The sequence below is a fragment of the Toxorhynchites rutilus genome, chromosome 3 (assembly GCF_029784135.1).
Source record: "Toxorhynchites rutilus septentrionalis strain SRP chromosome 3, ASM2978413v1, whole genome shotgun sequence".
NCBI classification, from domain to species: domain Eukaryota; kingdom Metazoa; phylum Arthropoda; class Insecta; order Diptera; family Culicidae; genus Toxorhynchites; species Toxorhynchites rutilus.
In genome coordinates, this window is record NC_073746.1 from 285971121 (window position 1) to 285987533 (window position 16413).

General features: G+C 36.6%; 1 protein-coding gene across 2 annotated transcripts in view; it reads right to left on the reverse strand.

Annotated features, from left to right (window-relative positions):
• Positions 1–16413, reverse strand: part of LOC129775035 (galactosylgalactosylxylosylprotein 3-beta-glucuronosyltransferase P) — a 128311-nt gene that overhangs the window by 8472 nt on the left and 103426 nt on the right. For both annotated transcript variants that reach the window (XM_055779206.1, XM_055779205.1), the window contains exon 2: positions 12115–12729. In XM_055779206.1, the coding sequence (XP_055635181.1) occupies positions 12115–12546 (432 nt within the window). In that variant the 5' untranslated portion in view covers positions 12547–12729. The remainder of the gene's footprint in view (positions 1–12114; positions 12730–16413) is intronic.

Sequence of the window (16413 nt, forward strand, 5' to 3'; positions counted from 1 at the left end):
ATCGCCTCCAAAGCGACACTGAGTGGTGCCTCGGCATGTCGTATTAAATTTAAATAACTGTATTATATTGTTATTTATGTTCGCATCATAAGCAACGCACACATTTATTTTCCACTTGCAACAGTATTCACGATGATTGGATGGATGAATACACGACTTATACATGCATCTAGTACGACTATTGTCATGCGTATATACGATTTACTACAGACAATCAAAAAACGAATGGCGGAAAACGTTCTTGATAATTATAATAATTGTTATAGATTTTTGTAAATACATGTATGTTTGGAATATTACGTTAAAAAATATTTTTAAGTCCGAATATTTCCGGTTTCAATAAAAGTGAAAGTTAAAGTTGCTTTTTTATTTTTAACTTTTAAGAACGAAAGATTATCTGTTTGCCGGTCTTTTGCGTTCTGATAAACATAGTGACAAAAATAAATTAGTTCAAGTTCGTCATTCAATTGCACTTAACTCAAAACTGTAAACATGAGATTATGAACTTGGCAAACCAAGCTGCCAAGTATGCCAACCCAGCAAACATTAAATCATATATAGAGCATCGAATATCTGATATTTTGGGTGGTATATGATGCGCCCAAATAGCATATACAGTAAGTTACATCTAATCCTCGACATACCGAGGTACTACTCAGTGTCGCATTAGAGGTGATTGGCCTGTAATTGGACATTCATGATGATAGTGGTACAATGTCGACATCTGGTGGCGACTTTCAATCTGGGGCCATACTTTGGATACCAAACTCGATGTTTACAAAATATCTAATTAGAGATGAAAATGTCCAATTATTTGTGTCCCACTACTGTACATGCAAGGTTATTAGGCAATACCTAATAACATAATAAGTCTGTTGTCATACGAATATACGATTCATCACTGCCATAAAAAATTGGCGGAAAATATTAAAGTAAAATGTTCGGCCTGGGGAATCACCATTTTTGTATGTATATAGACCCTTTATAAACATTTATGTTTGTACAAAAAAGGAATTAATCAATTGATTTTTAGGGATATAAATGTTTGATATGAGTGGTGTCGACGGTTGTAAAATTGCTCCGATGGGATTTGAACTCCGGTTGTTTGGATTATCAAGCCACAGCTATCTCGTATGGCTATCTGAAATATGATTTTAGGGCAATTAAAGATCTTACATATGATACGAAAGAGTTGCAATCGGATACGTCATTACTGTTTGTTTATTGTGCTTTAGTGGAAATATCGCAAAATTTATATAGCAATGGTTAAATAAAGTTCAGTACTACATGTTTCGAGTAATCAAATAAAAAAAAATCATTCATATTTTAACAATTTAAAACTGCCTTCGGGCCTGCCCAGCAAACATTAAATCGTAAAAAATTCGAGGTGTTGTATTCGAGACACGACCGCTTAGAACGTAGGACTACGCAATCTTTTTTCTTTGAAATTTGATGGTTTATCATTTCGAATATTATTTTGCGAATACGTCGAAATTAGTAAATTAGTAAATTAGTAAATTAGGAAATTAGTAAAAAGTTCCGGGGACCCTGAAAAGGTTTAATGGCTAGCTTAGTTTTGTCATTTCGAGAAGCAACGATAATTTTTTGCCTTTGCGAGAACAATACACTAATTGGTCATATGTCGCAATTTGTTTGTTTATATCAATGCACGCATTGCACTGAATATTAACAAGAGGCATCTTCCGTGCATCGCAATCAAAGACGAATGCACTGTCTGAGTTTCAAGTGTATATAACTCAAAAGAAAAAGAAGAAGTGCATCGTCATTCAACAAGCATTTAACAGACACGCGTCTAACAGATGCGCACAGTTGCAGTGCTAAAAATGAAACATTGCGAGAATGTCCGTTTATGAAAAATCGTTTCTCGACTCTCGGTCAAAACCGTCAACAAAGTTTCTCTAAGTTTCTATGTTTCGCGCAACGAAAACAAGCAACACACAAAAAACAAAACATCGATGTTTAGAAGCGACCTATAATCATTTGCACTCTTCTCTTTTTTCGCCTTCTTTGCCATGACTCGGATGGTTATGTTAATTGCAATGCCAGATGCACTTCAAGTGAAATATTCGCTAGCGAAACATTAAACACAAAACGAACAGAATAAGCGACCTTTGTTGTTTCGGGCACAGAAAGATTCTGAGAATTTTCCTCAGAGGAGATGCAATACTTATACGCTAGCGACAGCTTACTTATTATGCAAGGATGGAGTTTACTTCGCAAGTTTTCTTTTTCCGCTATCCCCCTTCGTTGTTTCTGTTCTAGCGGCTGCATAAGATACCCCTTATTGACAGCTCTGTTCGGGAAAGCACACAAATGGATAGAACAAATGTATGGGAAAATGGGAATGCTTCCAATTTTCATCAGTTTAAACCATATACAGACTATAGGATTGTAATGTATAGCATATCAAACAAAAAAATCTAAGAAAATTTCCAATTCGATTGGTATGCAAATCGTTTAAATCCGTTCGTAGAAAAAATTGTTATTAGCGTTAACTTTATTTCATAAAAACGTGACCTGTTTTCTGATTTGGCACCCTTAATGTAAGACGTCAAAAATCTAAAATTGGAGGCGATATACATACATTTAGGACACATTACTTGTATGATGTGTATAACTGGAATATGCATATGAATTTGTATAAGAGGTATATGATGTAATATAAACGATAATTATACGATTTAATTTTTCCTAGGATGTATGTATATCGTCTCCACGTTTGCATGTATGGGCTAGCGGCGCATCATATACATGCAATTTATATTATTCATACTTGTATGTTTGTGAATATAATCCTCAAAATAATATCATTACACTAAACCTTCGTTTCAAACAACTTTTACAGAAACCAAATCACGCAATAAACATCAAGAATTGCTGGGAATCTCTTATCAATATTTGTTCAAATTTAAAAAGGTGCTGAACTCCAGTTTTGTTAACATCTTTTATGCATTCAATTAAATCGTACGATAAATCATATATAAACATAAACAATCCCACCTTTCATCCTTCATTAAACACCTCGTAGTAGAAATCTGTCAGTATGCATACACTCTCCTACGAAACATAGTGGAAAAAAATATATTCGTCGATGTAAACAAGCGGTGAAAAAGGAGACAGGAAGGAAGGAAGGTATTGAATTAGAGAGACTTTAAACTCTGAGAGTTCATTCGTCTCTGAAAAAGGAGACACTTTTCGACGAGTGATTTGTATGAAGTTCCACTGCCGTGCATGAGCTACTAAAACCGGGTAAAACGGTGAATACAGATCCCTACTCATGCTCTGTTTAAGCATGCCTCTCAGTCGAAAATTATGTCCGATCGTTTGGCTCATCTTCTTCGTTTGCAAAGGCGTAATGTTAACGGTCTCGTTCATAGTATTGATAGAAATCCTGAGCACGCCACTGAATCTCGATGACTGGAATCTCTCTCACTAGAGCTTATCCGAACATCCAGCCTTGCTCCCTAGCTCAGAAACGGCTTCCAATGCGCCCGAGTCAATCAGTCAGCTTCCTGCCCAGCGGATCACTGTCAACAACTCGTTCGCCGTTACCGATGAGGACTATGCCGGTCCAGTTTATTTGAAGCCAATCCATAAACGTGCTCAACCAACAAATTTACCTATTTGTCTGCTTCACGACAAAGGTAGTCGATATTAAGCTAGTCAGCAACTGGCAACCTGACTTGCGTTTATCGAAGTAAAACTGCCATACAAATAAAACACAAATTTCTGCATAACTCGCAAACTAATCTAGCAAATCGAAACAAATTGGCCATATGTGGAGGTTTTACGGGGCACGAAGCATTTCTCCGGTGGTTTGATACCCCTTTCCTTCTCTTTAAGTGGGGAGGCTGCCACACAAATGAAACACAAATTTCTGCATAACTCAAGAACTAATCAAGCAAAAAGAACCAAATTTGGTATATGGAGGTTTAAGGAGGCAATAAATTGTATGACACCCCTCCCACATATTTCAACCAAGCATGACAATTACAAGAAACAAGAAACTAAAATTTTCTGAAAACTCTGAAGGAAAATGGAAAAATTTGGAAAATTCAATTCGCATATGTTCTACAATTACATATTGACAAGCGTTTTTAGTTAGTCTTCTATCTATATAAATAAAAATGGATCGCCGAATGTGTCGATAAGGGCAAAACTTTAGAGAGGAATTGGCCGATTTAGAGCTGTCTTTATTCTATCATATTTTCTGTATCAAACATTTATTTCTGTAGAAACATGTTATTTGCAAGTGGTTGAAATATCTTGAACGAGAATTGTGTTTGAAAATAATCTGATATTATAATGACGAGCTTTGATGGAAGTACTAGGAATTTCATAGTAAAAGGTTTTTTTTTTCAATCAATGAACTAATCTGCGATTGGACCCATGAACAGCGCTTAGTAAGAAAACAAAAAATAAATTTTGGCCGGACGAAGTTTGCCGGGTCAGCTAGTGAGCTATATAAATATGAATAGAGCTTATGACTCTTTGGCTTCGTAGATTCCGTTCCGGTAATTTTGATGTTGAAGTTGTTCTGGCCAGGTTTTTTTTTGTGCCTCAACACTCATCTTTTAACAAAAAGAGCCTCGCGAAAATCCTAAGTACATCATCATAGCGTTAAATTACTCGTATAGTTTACCATATCTTGCAACTTGCGACTTCTTACTATGCAATAGTCAAGAAGCGAACCTTCGAGTTGAGTAGTTTGAATAATGCCTCGGGCACTCGGTTTAACTACCTCATTTTAGCTTATGTAATGTGTCGAATACGTTGTACGATAACAAGAGCGAAATCATGCATACATTATAGTTTCTTGTATTTGGAAAACATGTCATAGTAGATCCCGTAAATACTTATTTATTTCTGGGCCGCCAATACCAAACTACTCAACTTCCGGTCAATTAGCCGAACAATTTCCGCAACATCGACCATTTGTAAATAACTTACGATTGCACGTACCATCGCCGTTCTAACTCATCCAAACCCTCGAACCCATGCCAATTTCAACAGGATTGGTATAAATCTCCTGGTACGCTTCGCTAGTGCACTTTAATAGACTGGTTGCCGCCGGCAAACAAAACGTGCGCTCGGTACGATTCTAGTCGGCTGAATCCTGTCGGTAGCCTTTTTTCACTTTCAACCCGCCCTCATCAATTCCGATTGCTCCAACGCCACAACCCGTTCGTTCATTGATCTCCCGCTTGGTTTTACCAAAATTCGTTATCGGATCGTGTGGCGGAGAGGAGGGAGGTTTTATTGCGAAAATTTGAACGTGCATCGGGCGTAACCTTGTGCTTTGAATTACAAAGTGCAATTTTTCGCCGAGGCAGTAGCAGTCCGGGCAGTCCGGGGATAGTACCGAGTTTGAATTCAGCCGATGGTGGAGTCATAAATAAGAACTGTTCGAGTTGAATACGAAAGGGAGAAGTGATGTATTGGCGTTTCGCCAATCGAAGTTCGAAAATTTGCTATGCAAAATATGTACGATGTTTACTGTTCCGATAACGTTGAATATGTGTTCGATGTTCGAATATTGTTTTGCTTTCTCGACTTCTGATGATGTATGTCTTAAACAGTCGACCCATAAAATAAGGAACAATAGTAAATGCTGATAATTTCTTTAATCTCCTGCTTGCCTGCGACCTCTCATTGCCCTTAGATGGAAGCCTGTGGTTGGTGCAGTGAGAACCGACACATCCTATTTCACTCCGCAGACGGGAAGAGAACAAAACGCGCGTAAGAGCTTAACTTTACAGCTCATAAATCCTTCGTAAGTATCAAACCTTTTAGCTGATACAAAACTAGTTCCGCGGGACCGATGGAAAGCGCGGCCCAACTTATGTTGTCGTTGTCGAGCGGAATCATTGAGTATGGTTCTGAGAAGAATTACAAGAAGTACAAAACAAGAGCAAAAAACATCTCCAACCTCGGCTGAAGTAGTGCGCGGGAGTGAAGAGCGAAGTAAACGAGCCGGAAAGCGGAAGCGAAGTGATAACACTTATTATTCTTTTTAAATACTGCACTGCGCGAAACGAGTCCTTCGTCTGTTCTGTTAGTTTGCTTTTCTATTTCTGGTTGGATATGAGAACAATTTCCTTTCTTGTCGACTTTTCGGGTTTCTCGGATCCTAAGAGCGTGCATGTGGTCGTATGTTGGAGGGGTATCCGAGTGTGGGGGCTAATGAGCAAAATAGTAAAGGAAACGTTCTGAATATGTGAATTGTATTCGCTATTGTTGTCACATAGAATGTTTCTTTCTCGGATGAATGCGTGTTTAAAATTTGCTCAGCTATTGTTGTAGCGAAAGCAGGTTCTGGATGGGCTTATTCATACATGTAATGGATTGATTTCATCATACGAGGGCGGTCCGGTAAGTACTTAGCCTCATCGCCCGATGGTGCCAGTACCGCAAGAGAGATTTCTTATCGTGTAGTACGCTCTCGTAAACGGCTACTGTCAAAACTTCAGCCAAATCGGACTCGTAGTTTTGTTTTGACCGTATGTGGAAGCGGGCGTGTCCGTGGATTTTAGAAAAATGGAAATAAAAATGAAAATTCCGCCGTCGCAACGGCCAAATTGGTCGAATTGCACTGCGAACTGCTGCCCCATCCACCGTATTGTATTCTCCAGATTTGGCCTCGTGCGACTCTTTTTTGTTTCCAAACTTGAAAAAGCCACTCGTCGGGAAGAAATTTGAGTCGAATGAGGAGGTCATCGCTGCCACGGAGGGTTACCTTGCAGACCTCGAGAAAACGTATTTTTCAGATAGATTAAAGAAGTTGGAGCATCGCTGGGTCAAGTGTATCGAGCTAAAAGGAGACTATGTTGAGAAATAAATCGCCTCTTTTCCAAAATTTCAGTTTTTTTTTGTAGGCTATGTACTTATCGGACTGCCTTCGTATGTTGTTTTTGTGTTCAATTTTTAATGCTCTTTCATACAACAGACTCAACATGCTGGTACACATAAAAAAGTTGTTTTTACTCGTTTTTACTTTTTGATATTTTGAACACGATTTTGAATACACTGCGTTTCACAACTATAGAATCATTTTTTCTGAGTTTCCAGAGATATGTAGGAAGCCGGTTGAATTGAAGTATATAGTGTAGGATATAACAACTATCTTCATTTAAAAAGCTGGCCATTTGAACTTTATTGTTGTGTTTTGGCGCGAAACATGTTACATTCTAGATATTTTCCAGTAAATTTGATGAATTCCTTACACTCTAGATATTTGCACTTAACGATTTTCAACTAGCACGGATTCTTTGTGTTAACTAGCTTTCTATCTCATCATTTATAATTTCTCAAATCATTGTCATCATTGTCCAATCTCACCAAACAATTTCTTGCCATTTATCTGAGATGGATGTTTTTTTTTATTAATGATACTTTGAATCTCTGCCCATTCAGGAATAGACTTTGATACAATCCATTAATTTTGTTGTATTTCTACTAGAGTACCCATCCATTTTTTCCGTACTACTCTAATTCGCATTTTTTTCTTTTCTAGATGTGTATGTCTTTTTCTGAATTTTAAGAAGTGCTGCACGGTACATTTTTTTTAAATTTTTAAACTCAGTAACTGGTTTAATTTACCGTAGAATCCGATTATCCGCGAGCAGGTGATCCGCGGTGGTGATTATTCGCGATAGCGAGTTCGATTGTTAATCTGTAAGCCTTCCTGAAATTTGTCAGTGACTGGTAGGGTCATGGTCTTTCGCTTTGGTCATGGTTTTCACACTATCTGACAACTGGTGATCACGACCCTATAGATGGATAGTTTAATAATTTCTGTATTAATAAAACATAGTTTTCATGCTGAAATATCTTTTTTATTATTTGTACCTCAATTTTGGTCCTTTATTGCTTTATCCGCGATTTCCACTATCGCGGTGACCTTGCCAGACTATTCCCCGGATAATCGGGTTCTACTGTATATTCAAATATAATCGTATGAGTTTTTTTTCTATATTTGTGATTTTTTTTTCAGAAAATTTCGAGCAATGCGAGACACGAAAATCTAGATATATACGGCCATTCCATGGCAAACCGATATAGTGGTTCTCAGATTTTCGTGAAAAGTGGTATATTTGTTTTTTGTCGCAAAAAAATAGACCCCTATTTTTTTTTATTTTTTTCGTTGGGGTGATTATTTCCGTTTAGGGTGGTCCGATGAATTACTTTTTTACAATTTTTTCCTAAAATGACTTTTTTTTAAAATTCATAACTTTTGAACTACTAGACCGATTCTAACGATCTACATATTAAATTAAAGCATTTCAGCTTTCTTTGAAAAAATACGACATCAGCGAATAAATAGGATTCTAGTTGCACAGATCCAGTATAGTCGCATAGAAATATTGAACGAAGACTAAAAACATGTAAATTTTGATGATCATAACTTAAAAACGAAAACGAACACATCTCTGATTTTTGGATATGTTATGTAAAAGAAACTCAACTTTAAAACAAATATAAGAAATATAGCGCCCTCGGTCCCGAAACTATGTAAACTATAAAACACAGATACAATCAATAACCACGAAAACAAAATTTATTTTCTTCGCAAATACAATATTTTTGCAAAGAAGTCTCGCTCGTTGGCTTTAATTTGATATATCGATCATCTAAATCGGTCTAGTAGTTCAAAAGTTATGAATTTTTGAGAAAGTGGAACACCGTAGGCTGATGAACATCATGCAGCGTGCGGACGGAGCAAATTGTCTTTACTGTAATACAGCGGTAGAGACGATTATTCATAGGTATAGCGAGTGCCCGCGTGTGACAAATGCATGGAGTTTTTTTCAAAATAAACTAATATCGATACTCGGCGGCTGGCAGAGACCATCCTTTGAGGAATTGATGCAGCCAACACTGAACAACATCGAGCTCACGACAAGAACAAAGTTTCTAAATACAGTATGCAATTACATATAGTTTGTAAATAGTAACAACAACGTTGATGTGAACGCGTTGAATTTGATGTTAAATATGAATGAATAACATAAATTTGAAAATGAAGCAATACTTGTAAAAATATTTATGAAATAAACAAAACATTGACATTAAAAAAAAAAGAATAGGAAAAAGAAGAAAAAAATGATATTCAGAACCGTCGGCTAACTTTGAAAAACCATAATATAAACAAAAAGAACACATCTCTGATTTTTAGATACTTTATGGAAAAAATCCTCAGCTTTCTAGGAAAAATACAAAAAAATAGTGACCGAGACCATGAAAACCATATAAAAGCAAATACAATCAATGATAACGGAAACAAAATTTTAATTTTCTGCAACTGAAGTATTTTTCCTAAAAAGACAAGGTAATTGGAATCGGTCTAGTAGTTCAAAAGTCATGCATTTTTGAAGAAAAATCATATTATGAGGTAAAAAAGGGTAAAAAAGTTATTTTTCGGACCACCCTAAAACGTAAATGGTCACCCTAACGGAAAAATAAAAAACAATACGTTGTTGCGTTGTGTGTGATAAAGGACAAATCTACAACTTTTCTCGAAAATCTGAGAACCACTATATCGGTTTGGTATGGAATGGCTGTATATATAAACGGAATTCTGTCTATCTTTCTGATTCTTATGGACTTGAAAATTATTGATCCGATAGACGTGAAATTTTGTATGTAAGAGTTTTTGGGGCCGGAGAAGGTTCTTATGCTGGTTCGAGACCCCTTCCCCCTCTCTAAGAAGGGGCTGCCATACAATCGAAACACTAATTTCTGCATAACTCGAGAACTAAGCGAGCAAAAGGAGCTAATGGGCATTTGAGAGTTTTTGGGTACGAGAAATTTTTCTGGCGGTCCTATTAAAATATTACACTTTACAACTATATTCCAGCCACACATGACAGTGAACATTTTCGGAAAAATCTGAAGAAAAATGGGAAAATTTGTAAAAGTTATATTTGTAAGAGTTATTATTTCATTCGAAAGCGGAATTTTCAGGTGAAGAAACGTCCTCTTATAACGTATAACTATATAACTAGAAATGGAAAATAAAAAAAGAAAGATTGCCGACGTTAAAAATTATGAAAACAGAATAGTACGCTGAATCCTCGAAACATTATGAATAAAAACATCCAAATTTGAAAAACACGTACGAACACATTTCAAAGCAATACTGGGTCTCACAACTTTGAAAAATTCCTAAAAACATGTACCGCAAATTTAAAGTTCTGGAAAACAAACAAGTCCACCTCTGTAGCAACGGCAGTAGACATTGCTGCAAGGTTTAATAAATTACATAAAAAATTAACATTAAATGATTACATAAATTCACGGACAACAATTTGAACTTGAATAACAACGAAATGAGAACAAAACATTTTTAAAATAATCAAACAAAAAATACTGGTGTTTCCTCACATATTAAAAACACGTACATTTATGAGAATGAAAATAATTTTTCAATGAATCTAAAAATTAAAAAAGAAATCCAAAATTTCGAAATACATGCCAAAAAAAAATTTCCGCTAGAATTTTCTTTTACGGTTTGTCGCGGTACACCACTTTGAGTTTTTTTAAAATTTTTATTTCCAAGCTTATTGAGAATTGCGTGAAAAAAATAAAAATACGTTTTCCACCACAGCTTTCATAGTGAACCATATAAGGATACCTAATAATATAACATAAAATTACCCAATTTTCTAATTTCTATACAATTCCTATATAATTCCTATACAATAATTTCCAAAGCACTGATGATAAGGGGCGGGAGCTTTTTTTTAGATACGTGAATACAAGAAAATCATGGATTTAAGGAAAATAGGGAAAACTATTAGAAAATTGAAATAAAAAAAAATATAAAAAACTTATTAGATATTTTCGTACCACGCAATGCTTGATATTAAAAAAAACCATGAATATAAAAAACCTCTACGAACAAATTTTATTATAAATTATAGGGTTTCTAAATTCTAAAACAAAAATCAAAATTTGGGAAGATAAAAAAAATTGTACCGCGTAACACTTCTACATTTTTGAAAAAAAAATAGCACACATCTAGAAAATACGTAGGAACACATTCAAATACGAATTTGAGCAGTACTAGATCTCTACATCCAAAATATATTTTTCAAATATTCAAGTTTTTTTTGGAACTTCAATATTTGAAGAAAAAATTTTTTGATTATTTTTCTCGATGCACTTGAAGTATTCCCTTTTCAAATTATTATCTCAAAGATATTGAGAATGGCGTGAAATAAACGAAAAGGTACGTTCTTCACCAAGGGTTCTATGGTGAACCACACAGAGGCCCAAAAAATAACTATAATGTCTTATTTGGCACCGTATACAATGTTTCCCAAGAGCTGGTGATTTGGTTATCTTGCCCAGCCAGGTCCTTTTCCAAAGTTTTGAGGAATTAAGCCTCCTGTTTTTCACCTGAATCAACTAAACTTCTCAAAACACTTTGCACCTCATTGGTCAATAAGACTTTCTCCCATTTATGCTGAAAAAATCTAATGATAGGTCAACAAGGCCAATAAATGTTTGAAAAAATCACTAATCGATCTCTGTTGAAGGCAACCATAGTTTGAGGTATGAGTTTTCAATTCTCAAGCAATTTATCATAATGTTCACCGACGAAATCACAGAAACTCTTCAATTGTTCTACACGAACCCACAATTGTCAGACAAACTCTTTCTCTGCGAATACTCTGAGAAAAAATTAAATCCAAATTCCACTCACCATTTCCAATAATTCTAAATGAAAATAATTCTAAAATTATTGAAAACAATGGCAATGGAATAATTTGATTTTCTTTGAACTAAAAACATTGTACAGATTAATAAAAAGACGGGACAATCCAAAATGTTTGGCAAAACCGTACTATCCCGTACAGAACGGTACGTTTGCCATCCTATTATTGGCCCATCTCAAACCCAAAGCACCGAAAACCAATAATAGTGTTTCACTCTTTGTGTAATATTGGCACGATATCTGATCCCACCCCACGCTCCCCATCGGAAGCCATGCGGCGATTGAATTTGTCATATTTACTTCAGCAAGGAAGGAAATAATTATCACCGTGACTACGAGCTCATTGTGGGCGCATCCGTTCACCATATACTCACATCACTGCTACTGGCCGAGTGCTGATAATGTGCCGAATTGGAACTGGCTGCCGGTGATGCTGTGGTGCTGGTGGTCGTAGTGGTACTGCTGGTTGTGCTTGTACTTGCAGTGCTACTGCTGCCTCCGGCACTCTGGGTTGTTGTGGTCCGATCAGTGGACTTGGTGCCAACGCCTGGTCGGACCTCGTTGAAAGTGAGACTTCGGGAACGAATTTTGTCCACATTCTGTGGCAGGATCTGTTCATTGGCTAGATCAACCAGCGCCTGTGCTTCGGCCGGTGGCTGACCACCCGCCCCAAGCTGTCCATAGCCGGTGCTTATCGATGACGCCGATGTGCTCACAAAGTTCGCTATGGATATTTGGTTCTGGCACAGTATTATGAACACGGAACTGATGAGCAGTGTCAGGTACAATTTGTAGGATCTAATCATTCTTCCTACGAGATTGCCGATCGGAACCGTCGCGCCTGTGTAATGTGATTGGCCTCGCTGGAAGGCCAATGACAACGATCACCGGAGGAAATTGTTGCTAAGAGTAGCAATTCAGTTGTCGTGTCCAGTCGACAGACGCCTAGATAGGCTCACTGGGTTCTGGTTGAATTGAGACATCGAGATCTGCAAAGAAAAAACGTTTTTTTTTAGTTTTATCATTATCAAATCATCGCGAGAGTAACGATTTTCATTTTTTTTCCATCCTAACAACGAGTGGTAAGTGCACTTCTGAATGCATTTCATTATTCAGAGGGGCGTAGCAACAATGCATTAGCATTGTTATTAGTCCATCTCTCCGTAAAGTAGAATGTTGAAAGTACCCGATGAAGGAATCTCGTGCTCTGGAAGGTCTGCTGCTGTTGATTGGATCGCTTGATATGTGCTACCGATCAGCTCGGGCGAAAGATTCACAATGGAAGTGTGGTTTGTTTTCAATGCAAACTTCAACCAATAAAATAATTGATGAATGTACTCAAGGAATTATTCCCCAGCTTCCACAAACTGACCTATGGTTTCGCTCGGAGCTCATCCGTCAGAAATTATCCTGGCATATTTAATTTTCAGCTTCATCAGTTCGAGGCTGACCATTGGAACAGACAGGATGTTTCTTAGCTTTCTTGCAGGAGGAGGAGGTAAATGAAAGCAGTTGCTAGTTTGGTGAGAACTTGGTGAATGGAATAAAAAGGAATTGAGCTGGCGAAATGAAGAGGGTTCAAGATGCTGCGGGGCTTTTCATTCCAGAGGTATAGCAAATCGGGATGGAGAAAAAACCGAAAATTCCGCATTGAATGTGGAACATGGATCTGATAAAGTTTCACATGGTTGTGTGCAGTGAGCGGGATCAAATGTTCCTGAGATTCTTTTTTGCAGTTGTGCAGGTTGCCGTGTGGATTTGAGAGTGCGGGCAGATTGGATGGGATTTTACCTCATCGGAATGGAAGGGTTTGCGCTTATTGCTAGATTTTTACCCCGAGGGACGTAAAACGCTATATTAGTTTTTACATATGCTGCAAGTTTCAGATTTCTTTTAATACAGCAGAATGTGTGATCAGAGAAGATAAAATCCATGAAAGGAACTATGTAAGTGGTATTCGGTTTATGTAAGTGGGTCGAACGCAAGTATTAAATATACAGGATACGCACGGTGAATTGGCAATGATTGCATTCATGTACTTTTGATATTATAAGATATAAAATGTGTTCAAAAAAGATGATATAACACTGTTTTTGATAATATGCAGAAATACCAATTCACATGAGCATAGATATACGAAACAACAATCACACTGAACTTAAATGTGACTGATGTTGATTACAAACTTACACTATTGACTCGTTTTTCAAATTTTTTTCGACAATCCAGTTTTAAGATTTTTCCTTGCTTTTTTTTCGACTCTTCCACCCCGGGTGCGACGCAGACTCTTCCCTGGATGCAAATCTGATGTGGATGAAAAATACTCGATGAGAATATACACATTATTGGTTTTCTTACCGGCAGGTAGAGAGTGTTTGTTTGTGATTGAATCACAAGTACGCATTGTTTTTTTATGCGTTGTCAATGATATATAATGGTTTTGGTGAAGCAAATATATAATCACACGTGGCTGCAGTGTGTATCAGCAGTGTGTCTAGGAAAAAGAACGTTCGCGATTTCGTTCGATCGTTCGCAACATTTTTTGGAAATCTTCTATATCCAACGAACCACAATGTGTCATGCTAGTTACCATTCACGAATGTATAGCCGAAAATGAGTTGATGATTCAGATGCTTGAACAGAATCAGAATCAAATTTGTTGCATCAAGTGAATAAATGATGTAAGGAACGAAGCCTGTTGATTGCATATCCGAGCTGAATCTAACAACGAATAGCACGTTTAATGATTGTATACAACTTTGAACACATCGTCTGCTAGTGATCGTGATCGTGTAAAACTATTTGAAGATGTTTTTTTTAAATTTTTGAATGCAAAGGAATACTGTTGTCGGTGGTTCTATTGTCCGACACTTGAAAGTCAATTTTGTTTGCGTCATACAAACGCGAGTGAAATTGATTTTTGCTAGTGATTTTTAGCTAGCACACTATTAATAACACTAATGGAGCTATTCGTTGTTGTAATTCGCGTTAAGTTAAAACATATTCTCAGTGTTAATAAGAATATAATCTGGTTACCCTTCCCTGAGTATCAAGCTCCCTGAGCATTTATGTGCTCCACTAAGAGATGACAGATTTTGATCTGCGCCTTCACATTTTTCCATGTTAGTTGCCCTGAATATAATTTTAAAGCATTTTTCGCAAGTTTATTTTGTTGGAGCGCACCGGCTGCAAATATCCATAAATATAGCAGTTTTCCTTACAATAAAATAGTGCCATCAAAATTCCCGCATGTTTTGGAATGAAAAACACACACTCAATAAAATTTTCTTGGAAAAGTAATCATGCCTGATGTGCTGATTTTTTGTATTTCGCTATTTCGCATATTGGACCTATTTTATTTCTAATGGACCGATTTGGCTGAATTTGTTTCTCAGTGTGTGAAAATAAATTATCTAAAATTGTTACGTAGCCGTTTTTTTGAAATCTTAATTTTTCAATGCTAATGATTTTTAAATAGCGAGTTTTGTTGAAAAATGCTGTTTGAAAATACGGTTTATGAAGCACGCACGTACACACACAAAGCCAGATAATTCATTTTTACACGCTGACACAAAATTTCAGTCAAAAAAAAAAGATTACACTAGACTCTAGATTCTGAGGAAAACAAAGGCAAGGAACTGCTTTAGAGAGAGCATCCATTGACCAAATCATAATAATCAGTACAGGTCGGACTCGATTATCCGGAGTATTGATTTTTTTTTCACTCCGAATAATCGAATCCTCCGGATAATCGAATCATTAAAAAAAATTTTCTCTCGGTAAACGTATCATAGTTATGATTCGCACTTATTTATTGAATGATTTTACCTAGCTTGGACATGTTTGAATTTTTGTGACTTTGTAACTTTGTAACTTTGTCTGTAGCGCTGTACCAAATTAATAGAAATTTAACCCCCTTCCTGTTGACCTTTGATCTGAAATTTGGAACACATCTATATCTCTGATGTCATTATAAAACTGCGTATTCCGTGATCTTGAAATGGCGGCCGGTACAAAATGGCGGAATACAGTTCATCATCAAAATATTTCGATGAATATCCATCTTGTCGCCATCGCCATCTTGTGGTGGTGGCCATTTTGGATTTTCATTTTCCATAAATAACTATGTTATACTAGTCAATCCCTTTCATTTGATATCCATATTGATGGGGTTCTGAGAAAATATGTAATCCGCCATTTTGTAGTGGCCGCCATCTATAATTTGCATTTTTCATAAATAACTGTATTCTACTAGTCAAATCCTATCATTTGACACCCATATTGATGGGGTTGTGAAAAAACTATACATGGCGCCATCTTGTGGTGGCGGCCATATTGATGGGGTTCAGACAAAATATGTAATCCTCCATTTTGTAGTGGCTGCCGTCTTGGATTTGCATTTTTCATAAATAACTGTGTTCTACTAGTCAAGCCCTTTCATTTGATACCCATATTGATGGGGTTCTATGAAAATATGTAATTCGCAATTTGGTAGTGGCTGCCATCTTGGATTTGCATTTTTCATAAATAACTGTATTCTACTAGTCAAGCCCTTTCATTTGATACCCATATTGATGGGGTTGTGAAAAAACTAGATATGACGCCATCTTGTAATGGCGGCCATTTTGGATTTGCATTTTTCATAAATAACTGTGTTCTACTAGTCAATCCCT